The 16,021-nt window shown below is 39.3% G+C and overlaps 1 protein-coding gene across 2 annotated transcripts in view; it reads right to left on the bottom strand.

The window, feature by feature from the left end:
- Positions 1-13,007: 13,007 nt before the first annotated feature.
- The window catches only part of tmtc2b (transmembrane O-mannosyltransferase targeting cadherins 2b), a 64,150-nt gene continuing 61,136 nt past the window's right edge, over positions 13,008-16,021 (bottom strand). For both annotated transcript variants that reach the window (XM_061283584.1, XM_061283583.1), the window contains one exon: positions 13,008-15,085. In XM_061283584.1, coding sequence (XP_061139568.1) covers positions 14,906-15,085 — 180 coding nt within the window. In that variant the 3' untranslated portion in view covers positions 13,008-14,905. The remainder of the gene's footprint in view (positions 15,086-16,021) is intronic.

Genomic DNA, 16,021 nt, shown 5'->3' on the forward strand with positions numbered 1-16,021 from the left:
GTTTTGGTTGAGGGAGACGACCACCCCTTCGCTGAAGTTCATTCTTCAGAAGAAGGGAGTTTCCTGGCCTCAGCCTTCACAAAACTTGCTCAGCTTACCAGGACCTAAGCCCCATTCCATGTGCAAAGTTTCTCGAGATACATTTCTAGACAAACATTTATGCTCACATTCACAGCTCTGCACTATTACGAATCTTCATTAAACCTAACATGCATTATTTTAGAATGTGGGAGGAAGCCAGTGTCCCTGGAGAAAATCCATACAAGCACATGATGAGTTTTTGGTCCCATGCAACCATTCAATATTGATGCGGTACACCGAGTTGCTTTTAACTTATTATGCAGATATAATGCATATTATATGTGCTCTCTGCAGCTTGAGGAAATCCATTGAATTCTCCAAGGGAGGTGTGGCAATAAACACCCACCTCCTTCCCCACTTCGACTGACTATTGGTTTATTTTGACTGTCGCCCCTTTTCGCCACTGGACGGTTGCTGAATTTCATTGACGTTTCACAGTCCAGTCGCAAGTGCAGCCTGACAATGTGTGTGTGTGTGTGCATGAATGTGTACTCAGCTGCTTCGACTTGGCCCTTATATACTATATTTTGGAACATCTGTGTTTTGCTTCAGTTATCATGACAAACCCTGTAAAGCTTGATATGCAGTTCTGACGACGATTTTTAGTGCCAGTCCCTGCCCTTTGCTTAGATCGCTGTGACAACCTCATTCTGCATCGGAGGTCTTTCATCTTCAGATAACGTGCATATATTATTTTACAGCATATTAAAGTAGAGAGGCGATATTTGCCATTTTTTAATTCATCGGTTGATACCTGTGTTTAGTAGCGCCGATTTAAAGTTGCATGGCAACACATCTTAATCAATCAATTAATTAATCAATCATGACTGGGCTAGACCCCGAATTACAACGCGTCATCTTGCCAAGGACATTCACAGAAGTGTATGCTTTCAAAAATTTGGGAACTTATCTGTCCTGATTGTACCACGGACTACCAAGTGAGGTCCATAGAGACCTTCTTGGATGACTTTGCTGTGGAAGAACTTGACCTTAACTGCTTTTAAAACAAGAACAGAAAAAGTGATACACGCCAGCATGTTGGAGAAAGAACGGAAACTGTCACTGGTGCAAACGGCGATAACGCCTCATTTCATTCTACTGGTACTTATCTGCTTAAGCAGAGGTATGATAGCATTGTTGGGAATTTTTAGCAGTCAGACTAAAGCGGGGGTTTATATTGACCAGCCAATAAAAGTGAATTCCCTGTTGAATTTCTAGATGCGACAAAGCATCCCCAATGACTACCCCTGAAATCCTCCCCCAAATGCCCAAATAGTGATCAGCTCATTTATCATCTACCTACAGTGCGGAGACAGCATACAAATGAGGGAGAAGGCTCTCTTTGTGTGTGTTTCATGCTACAATCAAGACTGCTGGGAGAAGGAAATAGAAGAAGAAGAAGGAAGGCAGGTGCATATGTGTAATCGTCCTAAGGACTTAAACCCATGTCAGTCAGATATTACACACTTTGACTGGAATTAATGACAGGGACGGTATTTTTTTTGGAGTTATTTTTTAAAATAATGACAAATGAAGAAGAAATGAGCTGCAGTTGTATGAAGGGCAACAGGTGGGCACTGGTTTACTGTGCCTTCTTACGTCAAGTGTCACTATATAGATGGCAGGGATATACTTCTTTTATTTGTTTCTTTGTGTTACATTGGGGAAAATCGGAGGTCTCTCTTGAATGTTTTATTCAATTGGATGATCCCTTCAACCACTAATTGAGCCACGCGTCTATTAGAGCAGAGGCTACTATTTGAGGATATGAACTATGTTGAGCACTCCGAATAGCCACAAGCCACTTTCCTTCCATGGCTCAGACTCTCACTTATGGAAATTTATGATACTGAGGCACAGCAGGAAATTAGCCAACAGAAAGGGCACTTTTGCAAACTGTCCTCTGACACACCACCCACACAGTCCTAAATCGGGGTGTTATCCCCACTCATAAATCAACAAGGTCATTAAATCAAACAGCAGACATCCCATCTGCCCTTTTTCATCGCAGCGGTTTGTCTTCATCTTTATTCAATTAGAAGGATTATTGGCCCAGTATGACACGTTGATATTCTGACTGAAATGTCAGCGTGTGACCAAGACAGGAGATCAGGAGGCTGATGTTTACAATGACCACGTACTGATAAGGGACTACTTTCTGCTGATTCACCTGTTGTCATGAGCTCGGCAGAGCAAATGAACCCAGAACTACTCAGTCACAATTCTTCACAAAAACGTCCATATATATATTAACTTGTGTAGTATTTCCACGACCATTCTACCTCACCTACTTGTGGAAACTAGTGCGCTCAACTCCTATTTCTCAGCCCTAAACTTGCATGGATGGGAAGAATGTATTTGCTTTTTGTAATTATCACAACAAAAAATAGACCAAATTTTATTGTTGAGTGAATAAAGGGTTAGTTTCTTTTTGCATTTTTAATTTTAATGTGTGCCCAATGATTGGCTGGCAAGCAGTTCAGGTTGTCCCCCGCCCGCTACCTGATGTCTGCTGGGATAGGCTCCAGTTTGCCTGTGCGGAAAAGCGGTATGGATAATGGATAGATGGGCGTTCTCCCCTGAAATTGATTGACATTTTTCAGTTATACTGCAACAACGGAATACTGCATCTTAACATGGAAATACAATCTAATTGTGACAAAAAAAAAAGATTGCGTTATCTTATTATCTTGCTAACTTAAAAACGGTACCTCCCTTTTTGGCTTGAATCAGAAAATGGCAACCAGCTAAAAATGGCTGTTCTAGACATTTCTGGGACAAGTCAGGCCCCCCCTGGGCAGATTCAACCTTTTCACACATTTGAAAATCTGTGCTACACTGCCAGAAAGCATATTGTCAAAATTGCCATGGCCCCCTGCTGAAGTAGGCTTTTAGGTTTTTCTGAAGAGACACAGGGCCCCTGAAACTAGAACTAACCTTTTAGTGACCATACAGGTCAAAACTGCGGGCAATCTTTGCCGGAATACATGAATTGTAACACGATTGAAATGGGACTTTGCTTATGCAGAACACCAATTACGTCTGGTCTCATTCAATAAAACAAACATTAAAACCCAAAAACATTATAAGCATTTAAAAATCACAGAATGAGCAATAGGCCATTTGTTGTTGTTTTTGATACTCTATTCTGGATCTGTTCATATATTAGGATTATGCCTTTAATAGTGAAGGGAGGTCAGATGGATATTGATTTGGAGTAAACATGTCCATGGGGATACGTTGGGTTTCATCATATCATTGTATTCTTATTCCACAGCATGTGATACCATCTGTGGAATGTGAATTTGTGAATACTAGGTTGCCTTTTTTTGTTTGCTTGTCTTTTAGAAATGATGCTCTTATAAACTTGAAGAGAATTATGCAATATGTCAATTGTGTTGAGTTTGTACAGGCTAGCTGTAATGTGTTTTGCGTTTAAACCTATGCAGTCGCAGATTCACAAACTATAACTATACCGGTAAATTTGTTCCTAATTTGTTTTGCATCTAGTGAGCTATAAAACGAGGCCTTTATTCTGCACATGCATAATGTTTCTTTCTTGTGTCCTTGTTATGTCATTTGCAAGGATCAAAGCCTGCATTTGAAGCCATATTTATTCCGCAATGAGTCAGATCTTCTGTCAGAGCTCTGATGGTCCCAATTTGTGTAGAATTGGCCACAAATTCAGTTTACGGGTGTGCTAAATAGGGTGAAAAATCATTAATTAATCATTGGTCTTGGGAGAAAATATGTTCCTCACATTTCCAAGCGTAAATATGGTCGACCTATTTGTTTTCACATTGTGGGCACTGTTATGGCAATTATTAACGTGATTATAGGCTTCATATGGAGAAAAACACTGTTGATTGGATTAGCTGTCAAGTTGCAGACATTTGGTCTACTCTGAAACAAAGACAGCTGTTACTGCAGTCTATCTGTGAATGACAAGAAAATGGGCTTAAGCCAACAAGTCAGACAAGGCCAATCGTACTTAAAGCTGAATGGAAAAAGGTTAATGTGAAGCATCAAGTCAATATGATTCTTAATATAGATTGGGTGCAACAGAAATGTCACAGCATCTTTTGGGTGTACAAAGTCTAGCTACAATCTTCTCTTCGATAACGTCACCATTACCGCACCACTGTACAGGAAAAAAAAAGCTGCTTTGCACCGCCTCTGTACGCAGGCTAATCTATAATGATGGATCTGAAATGTACATAGTTCCATTTTCTTCAGTAAGAGAAGAAGAGGGCAGACAAACGTCTTTGCAGTCTGTTATTAGCATAATTGCATCATTAAGTGGGAATCCCTTTCACTCTTTGAAAGAGATGGTGGCTGGTCCTAGTTAAGAGAAAGACTCCACAAGCCGAGGTTTGTAATGAGTGCCTGCTTCCTTATTAGTGCAAGATCCCTACGGGGCTTCTCCTCTGAATACATGGGGGGTACGATGCCTGTGAATGACAAATCTATGGTGTTTGGTGGAGTGGAGGCATTCAGGTGAAAGTTATTACACTTTTCTTCCCACACTCAGCTGCATTATTCAGCTTTAGTGTTCCCCCCCACAGGGACACTCCAAGGTCGATTGTATCTCTACGAGCAAAGCGGTTCGCTGGTTTCTAAACTTGGGTTTGAAGAACCCTTCCCAAACTGCTCTCTCCTCCAATAATGAGGACCCTTTCAGAGAAATCCTGCCAGGTTTTGCTCTGAAACAAGAGAAGACTATGGGAAATGGTTGACTGAATGTGTGTTTAGAAGTGTGGGGTTGGTCTTGAATTGGCAACGGAATGACAAGTGTGAAAGGTGGTTTTATTTAAGCCAAGTAAGAAGGCAGTGCACTTTTCACAGGTGTTATTCAAGAAACAGAAAAGGAATTTGTAGGATTCCAACTGTTACGACTTAATTTGCATCAAATTCAAATTCAAAGCACAAAAAGGAGTTGTATAAAAATTCATTCACTTTTTATTCATTCATTTTTGGGGTCTTGCTAAGTTACATGGACAGCAGATTTGTGAGGGTGATATGATGACAAAAGTGGAGTCTTTTTTATTTTTTTATTTAAAATTTGTATCTCAACCTTAGGTGCTCTTTTGGTTTAATAAAGCCTGTTTGATAGCTTAATTCGTATCGAGTTTATTCTGGGTTTTACCATTTGGAGTATTTGTCACCTCATACTGGCTCTCAACATGTTTGCAGTATCAACAACAGACTGCAAGAAAACATGCCAAAGCCTTCCTAAGAAGAATAAAATGCGTGATAATTTCCTTGTCTGCTCTTGGCTAAATGTAATAATGGATATTGAGCGATGAAAGGATTCTCGCTGGACCAACAGAGCATTTCTTTAAAGGTCTGGACAAGACTCCGTAGTAAAATGAGCGGTAAATACTTTAGCCAATGGTAGGTGACACCTGGTTTCTATATACACACAACACAAAGTTCACTGACCAGTTGAGAAAAGGAAAGGCAATTTGGAAAAAAAAATGAAAAATGAAGCAGCTTTATTAATTTCCTCTAATTTTCCTGCAACAGCAAAAAATATTTCCTAATCCCTTAGTTGACCACACATTCGCAAATGATCCCAAGATTGTAATGCTTGTCTGAAACACCAGATGTGGCCATTTTTTAAATAAACAAAATAGTCTTACGAGGTAGACATTTTGAGAAGTAAAATTATTCACATTGGCTCTGAGTTTGTCATACAGTCTTCTGCGTAGTATCAAACACCGACAGGCGAGACGCACAAATGCGTTTCAAATGAGCGATGCCCACATGGGAGCACGCATGGAAAAGTAAAAACAGTACACTAAAAGCTTTGTGTGCTTGTTTTGGATTCTGTGATGAATGTTATAAAAGTGTGCCTTTCAAAACATTTTAACAAGGTGTGGTGGGAAACCATAACACCATTGAAAACCACATAACATAATTTATCATTCTTTTTAACTCTTTAGTGACATATTGTTTCATCACTTTTATGTAATGGCATAAAGGATGTAACAAAGAATACACATGGGGGTTTTGACCCAAAGTGGTCTTTATTATGAGTATTAATATATTCTAAATATCTTTTTAAATGGGTGGAGTAGTGTTCAAAACGAAAAACTAAACTGAGCAGGAAAACAATACATGGCCTAACATTATGGACTAGATCAACCAAACAGGCGGGGCTGAAGAGGAGGGGGTGAGACAAAGCAGCTCAGTGCCATCATGTCCTGGATTTACACAGAAGCTCAAAAAATTCAGATTTAGTGCCTCTATCCAATTTCTGTGATCGTTTTACATTCAGTACATTTAATGGGAACTGACAGTGGGCTGCACTATGCTTCATGGGTTTTGGATCCCTGTGTCCATTAACAAGTTAAATGGTATAGAAAAGGATAGCTAGAGTTCCTGAATACGATAATAACTTTTTTCATTTAAATCAAATAATGTGTAATATTATTCACGCTCAGTAAATGATTCATCAACTTTGTCCATTCTTAGTTCATCCCCCCCCAAAAAAAAACCCACTACATTCACTTTTTTTCCCCCGCTTCCATGGTTAGTATCTAAATCTAAAGTGGGCTATTCATGTCGTATGAATCTAGAACAAGTATGAAAACTCCAGCCTCAGCATATTAGAGAAATGTCTCGTATTTTCATACATGCGCCACACACGGAGGGTTAATGTCCTGTGAAATAATATTAGCACACCACAGCCAGGCTTGTCATTACGTTGTATTTATGTAACGGAGAAAACTTGATGCAAGCGTTCTCCAACTTATCCGTTTAACGTTTGAAGCATCAGGGGCACTGACATGTTTACATTACTCTGTCCATTAGCTCAAGAATTATGAGCCGGAGCGACATTCATCCCAACAGTCTGTTGTAGTGCTTTCTCACTGATATACGCCACACCAATCACAGGCTAGACTGAAATACTGATACATCCAACACTGATGAATCTAGACCATCACCCACATCCTCAACTCTATATTTGGTATGATAAAAATGAGCTTTAGCAAAGAAGATCCATTCCACTGGTTTAATGCTCATAACAAATGAAGCATCCTGCCCACTGGGAGCTTTTTGGGCTCAGATAAGATGCATTTATTTCCCCTGCTTGGTGCAAAGCCATGGACATCTGTTGAACCTGATTATTAAAGCAGACCTTTTTTTTTTCATATGTTGTCAGTTCGTTCCACTCGTGCGGACCTTTTGGGATTGTTTATCAAAAAGTGCACATGCTGTGAAAGAAACTATTCATAGAGAGGATGCTCGTGATCGGACGCAGATGGAAGCGTGTGATATTTTTTGATGATGTCAGTTAACATAGGGCAGACAGGTGCTGAGTAAGCAGCACTCTGAGGGATGACAAAGTCTAGCGAGCTTTCTTTTGGAGCACATCAGCTGGAAATAGAACCATCTGGAACATATGTACGTATTATGTAAGCACAAAACTTTCAGACCACAACAGTACTTGTTTATTCCTAGATATTCTCAAGAGGTTAGTGTCCTATTTTTATCTCAGACCCCAAATGTCTTCAAACTTTTTTTATATTTACAGTCTCCACTTGAGCTAAGACCGATTTTAAATATGTTAAGATGCCCCAGGACTTCCTAAACAAATGCTACGCTCACATGCCTCGCATAAACACCACCTCAAAATAATTTAACATGGGGCCATAAAGTTATGTATGAAGGCCAAGCAAGACCTACCGAAAGTCGGCTAGGAAATTCTTTGGAGACGAGGTATAATCCTGTGGGATATACCAGCACCAATTCAATATTTTGTCAACCTAAACAAATTGGTTAAAGTCTTAAACTTTAGGGATTATAACAGCAATGTATGTTGGCTCGTAACCGGCAAAGAACAGTAGAAGATGTCATGTAGCATACAACATCACTCCTGCTCAAATAACATTTGTACTGCTGTGCTGAGCTTGGTGTCACAACTGCCTTTATAACAAATATCACCCATAACGCTGAATGATGGAAATATCAAGACTGAAGCGACTGTTTTGGAATCCACAAAGCGGCATATGGCCGAAATGTCACACATAGGCAGGCTGGGGAAAGCTGCATAAACTAGGTAAATGCTAGTTTGACGTTTTAGCAGGACAAACATTTTTATTAGTATTTTTATGTTTTGTTGTTGTTTTGCAGGCAGTGCATGATATCCGTTCTGCATTTTTTTTCCCCAAAATACCACAGTTTTGATTTCCCAGTAACTGAGTTGCCAGAGTTTGCCAGTCAAAAACAATACTCCACATTGGCATGCCGAACATTAATTTAGTTGCATTTATACTCCGGTAAACGTTCAATAAACCCCTTTGCACGGGTTTATCACTGTACAGAAAAGGAAATATTTTCCTTGTTATTGTTTGTATTTTAAGGCTCATCCGTGGCCATAAAAACAGTTCATAATTTCCAAATTACTGTGGCAAAAAAAAAAAAAAACACGTTTCTTTTTTGCCTGTTAGCTCAGGTTTTGCATATCTGCTGTAAAGGCCAGGTAGCTTCAAATCCCACTTGCAATACATTATTGTGCTAATCACCAAGTCAGTCCAATGTGGCCCACAGATGTTCATTTGAAGGGTCATTTCTGTTGATGTATTAAGTTCAAGGTGATGACCCAACAGTTATTTATGATCTTCTGGGAATTCCAGGAAACTGGTGAGCATTTAATAGCCTGGAAAATTTGTCAGTACTCACAGACCACTGGACATGCTTGTCTGGCCAAAGGTCTTGCAGCCAGTGTCCACACTATTGAGTTTGTTTTATGAGAGTGAGTGATTTGCCTAATTGGCAAAATCAATCATTTCCAGTCTCATTCAAGTGCATTTGTTATGCATGTGTTTGTCAAGCAGCCATTGAAACCATTATCAGCCCTGTCTTTATGACGCTTTGTGTTTCCACCAAATAAAAAGAGCTGCTTTGTGGGTCAAGACCTACTGTTGGCCATTACCGAGCACAATGAAAACCACATAATGGGGTTCTTTGTCCTGGAGCTTGTTGTTTTGTTTCATTTCTGTTTGGAAAAAGCAAAGTAAACTTTCATCATTGGGTTAATTAAATCTGATTATATTATGTATGAATCACAGCAAAGGACAATATTAAGGCTGAAATATACCACAATACAGAGACTTGTGCGTTGACGGTGTGAAGCAGAAAATAACCAAATCACAGAATTGGGTGATGCCGCAAAAGTAAAACCCCAAATTATCCATTTGCGATTGACTACATCCAAACTATTCTATATGGAATATCCTGTTCTTTTTGTGAGCTAAAATACGTTAAACTTAAGTAATTCAGGTTTTTATTATAGCAGCATTCATGGGAGGGAGTCATACAGGAAAAAAAAAAAAAATCTATTTTTTTAACTTGAGTTGTATTGAAGCAACACAGCAAATTTGACAAACAATTACTGATCTTCCATCAAAAACCTTTATTAGACCTGTCATGAACCCTCTTGTGTGTCCTAAAGAATGTCCTGTGCCAGTGTCAAAGCTAGAATAACAGCCTGTCCAGTCACAGCTACCACAGGGAGATATGCTTTGGGGGCACAACTAAGAAAAGTGTGTGTGTGTGTGTGTCACACTTGACTAACCAAACCTCCCTGATATGAGGCCTATGGCTCACTCCATGCTCAAGAATGGTGTCCCATTTCTGTTGTTGGAGGAGTTTTTCAAAGAAAGTGTCCGGAGTGGTTAACGTTTTACCGGTGTCTCGCATCGGGGCGTAATAAGGCCCTGGCAGACCTGACTGGGGTGTCCACCTCGTGGATTTGCATGATTGATGCAGCCGGTGTTTGAGTGGGACAGGTCGCCAGCTCTAATGGCTCTCTGAGGAACTTAATCAGCAAGTCTCTCAGCTTTGAGGAGAAAAAACACTATAGCTTGAGGGGAGTCCATACAAAGAAACGCTTGATTTGCGGCACTCTTACTCACAGCAAGAAGTCTCTATAGCAAGATAATGAGCTTAATCAAGAGCGAGACACGAACGCTCCTGTGGTGAAGTCTTATGTAAGGTGTGCGGTTTCTTGATCAAACCACACATTCAAGGTTTGGACAGTTAAAATATGAAGTCCTTCATTGCAATTGCACTTTTGTGTCCTAGCATCAGAGCAACTCATAAAAGTGACAGAATAAATACATAACACAGTAAAATATAGCATTTCTAACAAGTGGGTTCTTATGTTTCCGGGCATAAAATACTACAAGTGGGAACAAGGGAAAAAAGCTGTTTTCTGAGTAAAGACGGCAGTGATTACATTTGTACTTAAATTATTATGATTTATGTGGTGGCAAACAGAAAAGCAAAGCAATACACGTTGACATACTTGGCTAAAAATAACAACCTGTAGACAAGCAGATATTATGAACTACAAAAAAGAACAAAATATGAACTACAAAAGTCATGTATTGCAAATAAAATTCAAGGTTGACAGCACAAACATGCTGTTGCACTAACTGGAATAGATATTAACGTGAAGCCCCATGAAGTATAAAATGGTGTGTTGACTTTTTTATGTCCTTTTTTCTGTTGTTCTATCCAACAATTCCGTCGACGTGGCCAATGAAAATGACAAGACCCTGTGTCCAAGCTGTAGGGTTTCTACTAGTAATATCTCCTGCAGCAATCAGCACAATGTAACAGTATAAACACAGAAAGCTAGAAAACAACCTAGTGCATGTGAATTGAGTGATAATGGCCTAGATATATATCACATTAAAATAGGTCAACCAAAAGCTTACTGTATGTAAGCTAATAGCAAGAATCCACATGTAAAATATGCTCATTACGTACTGGAGAAAATATACTGTAGGAATAACTAATCACGTTGTATGATTTTTTCAAGTATATATTTGTAAGGGAAACATACATTTCAACCATATAAGCTAAATTTGTTTTATCGTGGAGGGGATCTACTCATGAGCACTGTTGCTGTCAGTGTGTGTTAAATCATCCGAAAAGACCCCTTACAGGTCAGATGAGTCATTTCTTCACATCACAATGAGGATCTTCAAGTCTTCCTCAAAGGAACGTCAACCTTCTGTGGATTGCGTTCGAACCAGTTGGACATATCGGAATGGTCCCATACTAGTGTTTTTCCTAATGTGCATGCAATGGCATTTGAGATCCTGAATGGAAAGCCAGCTGTCTGGAGAAGCGCTTGTTGTTTTGACAGCACACTTTTGGATGTTCACATCCCCTTCGCTGTCTCTGGAACTAATCAGTCCTGACATGGTGTTATGCACTGGACCAGCTGCAAAAAAAGTGTTCAGAAGGCCTCAAGGGTTATGCTGGTAATAGCGTTCTATAAATCTTCAGGTGTGGCCATCCCGAGAGATCTGTGAATCTCGGTGGTGCCAGACTCCTTCTTTGGATCAACTTTGTAGATCCCTGTGCAAGATCATACTACATCATATTCTTTGGATCAACTTTGTAGATCCCTGTGCAAGATCATATTCTCACTGTGGGAGCCAGTGTTGGTAAACGAGATATTGTGCAAGTTGCTTTTTCTTATACTCAACTCATGAAAATCCACAAGTAGGCTCACAGCATAAGTCATATTTACAATCTGACATCTTAGATCACTAAAATAAATTTCAGGACATAGAAAAATACTTCAATAACATGATGCAAAAAATTCCACATCATGCTTCTTCTATCAAGCAATAACATTGGATACATACTTACATAGTCGTGTAATGTTGAAAATGTATCGAACACTGGTTCAGATCATTGCACTGATAGTCCATCAGACAATATCAAATACGATCTACCTGATGAAACTAGGCAGCTGTGAAAAAAATTCCTTTTGGATTTCTAACCTTTGGTTGAACTTTGACTGCTGCATACTTTCAGTAAAGACTTTGCACGCTTAATATAATTCTTTTGAAGACAAAATACTATATTTATAAGAAGTGCCCAGATGTCATTTTTCAAGACATTTGTGCATCAACACTTCTTTAGATGGTCAAACCTGAGAAATGTCTGCTGAAGGGATGTTATCAATGATCCTTGATTTATCATAATTGCTTCAATTCAAAGCAAACCTCTATTGGTAACATGTGTTGGAATAAGTAGTGAGGCACATGAGGGTGAACATTTTCTTGTTTTTAAACTACAGAAAATAGAAATCACTGTGGCACCTATCGCTAACCTAATATGAAGCAAACATGATTTATGTGGACATAAAATGGAATTGCTTTTCCCTGAGTGGAAAAATACATTTTAATAAGGATGTGTTTAAGTGTATGAAGTGCGCAACAATAAAAAGTTAGAATGTGCTTCCGAATTAAATTGTTTCGTGAAAGTATATTCAGAACTGTAATCCTCATTTAGTGTTGTAATGGTAATAGTGACCCTTCTATTGGTGTTCCGTTTCTCAACGTGAAAACAGAAACATGAGTTCAACATCATTCATTCGTCATGATTTTTTTTTTTTTAAGTCCTCTGTTGGGTGGCGAAGCATCTGCATTATGTATACATCGGGAATCATTCTTCACCTGCTTTTACATTTATTCTGGGAAATCTCAAACTCCAAGTAAACACACATTTCTCTAATAAAGAACACAACTGCCACTGGACAGTTTAAGCAGCTTCTGTGTATTCTACAACAGGAAGTACAAGCAGCGCCATGAGGTCGTACCTGGACTATACTGTACGCCATATGTGGACATGCGCTACCCTCCACACATGGAAATGTTTACATGTCTTCTTTGATGCACAGAGATCAAAGCTGAGTACATCCATTACCATTATTTTTATGACAGGCTTTAACAAATTTGCAATGGAGGCAGTCTTAAATGCGGTGTAAAAGCTGTTGCACAGCCTGCAGTACTACCCAAATAATTTTGGCAGACAAGAAAGCGGGTGTGAAATGTCACTTAATTACAAAAAGAAAAATCCCTGGTGTAAATTGGACCCCAAAGCAAACAAATCCATTCAAATGCATGATAGCATAAATTTATTAGGGGAAAGAAAAGCAACATCAGGGAAAAGTTCTGTTCAAACATTAAAAAAAAAAAAAATTACAAATATCAATATTATATACAACAGCTTTCAAAAATAAATCTATAATTTAGCTCTGTGAAGAATTGTTTCTGCAACAACTCAATGCTTGAGATTCCTGAGCTGAGCCACAGAGTGGGACACTTGACTCAAGCAATTAGCAGTTTGCTCAAAAACACACTACGTAACACTGAAACACACATTGTGGAGTGTCTGAAGTTGGGAAGGAATGTGAATGGAAATGTACTGTACCGGTATTACACGCGTGACTAATCACCAAAAAGACATGAGCAAGTTCAGATACCACATTCAAAACTGCACTATTTATCAAAGTCGTACTTCAAATGAATGTCAAGACTTAATCCATGTAAGAAAACACAAACACTTTCTTCATTAAGCATGTAAAACACAGTGCCAGCTGGTTCCGTTGCTGTGGTAACACAACACAATAACTTACAAAGTAATGGCCACTTTCCACTGCACGGTACCTACTTGGCTCAAGGTGCAATAAATTGTGTCTCTGTGGCCAACATGGCAAGAATAAAAAAAACACCTTGTTCTCTTATTGTTGTCTATTAGCATGTCTTGTTCTGACTGGTGTGTCCAATAAGCATGTTGTTCACAATTTCCTGAAGTATTGTTTTGAAATCGGAAAACGAATTGCACTAATCCACGTGGTGGGATGCAGTAAAAAAAAAAAGTGGCTCCCTCAATGATGACAACTCGTAAATATCACCGATTCTGTACGTTGTTTTCATCTCCAGAAATTGCGTTTTCACTTAATTTAGGCTGACAACAGCAACTATGTTAATGACACAAAATGTACGACATGACACATTGAGACTAACACCAGAAAGAGGAGAAAAACAAATGTAGTGAGGCAAACTAACATATCTCTCACTCTTTGCCGGACTACATTTTTCTTTTTTATTTCTTTTTAAAATACACACTGGGTATAATATATTAGGATTCATTTTATAAAAACACATCAAATTAGTTTAGTGCAATGCAAAAAACGGGGATAAAAACATCTCTTCAGTCTTTGCATCCTTAAATGTAGAAAAGGTCAGCATGGCTATAGATAGCTTTTGTATTTGGCTAGAACATCTCCTTCACTCATTGACGTATTAAATAAAAGCGTGTGACATGTATGACAAGTGGTGACACCCGCACTCCCATACCAGTCCTTAAATTGTTTACAACTTCCATAGGAAGGTAATTTATTTTTCCATTGATAGCTTCCTACTTGTTCTACAAAATCTTCATTCCCGTAGAAGCGCCGACATGACACTTGCACCGCTTCGAAAAAGTCTCAGAAGGCATAATAAATATCACAGGTCCAAGTTCTTTCTCGTTTCCATTTTCAGGCCAAGTGTGTAAACTGTAATTGGCTACAAATATAGTACTTTCTTAAACTCTTGGAGCCTTTGTTGTGCTGCGAGAGCAAATAAATTAATTCCCTTTTCAAGTCTCAAATATTCCAGCTACCTTATTTCTTTATAATATTTCCTTTCAAATTGAATCTAATCTTTTATTGGTTATTGATGTATTGGGTGGCATTCTGAATACCGTACGGTCTTGTCCAACATTTCAGGATGGAAGCTCATTCCTACCTTCATTTCAAGTGCTCTTGTTAGAAAAAAGGAGCTACAATCACACCAAACTTGGGACACTTTTGTCAAAAGTTAAGGTGTGTGCAGGAGCAGTGACATGGGCGCCGAAGCACCATCAGGACCTCTCTGTATTTGCAAACATCCTCCCTGAGTCTCTTTCATGTCAACAAGCTGAGCGTGAATGTCATCCTTTCGCCAAGGAGGCAGTCCACAGGAGTTTAAGGGCTCGTGGTCTTGAGGCCTTGTTTCTCCATGATGTTCCACAGCTTTCGCAAATTGGACTGGGTGATGGTGTCATCCGGTTTGAGGCGCAGCGCTCGGAGGTAATTAGCTTCAGCTTCTTGAAGTTTCCCATTGAGGTGGAGGATTGCTCCCAAGTTCATCAAGGCTGCAGGATACTACAAGACAACAACAGAGGAGATTTCGGATGCAAGTGTGCATAGTTATGGAGGAGCGCCATTTTCACATTTCTGCAGGCATGCCATATTGGGTTCATGTCTGGGCCACTCAAGGACTCTGAGTATCAGAGTTTTTTCACCAGTCTTAAATCCATAGGTCACTTGAAGAGCTTTTCATCAAGGATCTGTCTTTGCACAGTTGGGATACCACTGACCAGGTTCATGGTTGCCTCCAGATAACATTGTTGATGAGCTGTGAGTGGCAACTGTGCCCCACCCGAAGACCCTATTTAGACTTTGTGTCAGCAATTGAAAGAGGAAACTAGGACAAACCAGAGCATCAGGAGAAAGCCTGTTTTTGACATACATGCAGGTACGCTAAGTTGGCAAAGCTAACTGCTTTTGTAAACTAGCGACGCTCTGTTTGCAGCAATGCTGGTGAAAGCAGTGCACTTCAGTGGTGGTACGCTTTGAACTCCGGAAGCTGCTAAAAGAGTTTATTAGGAAAAGTCTTTCTGGCAGATGAATTAAGCGCTAAAAGAAACCTTTGCTAGGTGTCAGGTATGTTTAACCAAGATATATAGAAGCTTTAATATAACAATTATAATAAAATATATATACGTGTGTGTGTATGTGTGCGTGCGTGAGTGCATGTGTGCACACACACACACACACACACACACACACACACACACACACACGTTTAAACGTATGCATACATATATACACATATACATATATAAACATGAACGAATTAAGTAACAAATAGCAGTCAGCAGGGAATAAACCAAATATGGATTTTTTTTCTTCCAAAGATAACAGAAAAAGTCTTTTGGAGAGCAGATCAAGCCCTAAGTTAAATTCCCCCTCGATTCAAAGGTAAAACCTTTAAGCAAAGCTCAGCCAAAAGTCTTCCGCGCTCTGTATCATTCATAG

Source organism: Syngnathus typhle, linkage group LG7 (assembly GCF_033458585.1).
Source record: "Syngnathus typhle isolate RoL2023-S1 ecotype Sweden linkage group LG7, RoL_Styp_1.0, whole genome shotgun sequence".
Taxonomy (NCBI): Eukaryota; Metazoa; Chordata; class Actinopteri; order Syngnathiformes; family Syngnathidae; genus Syngnathus; species Syngnathus typhle.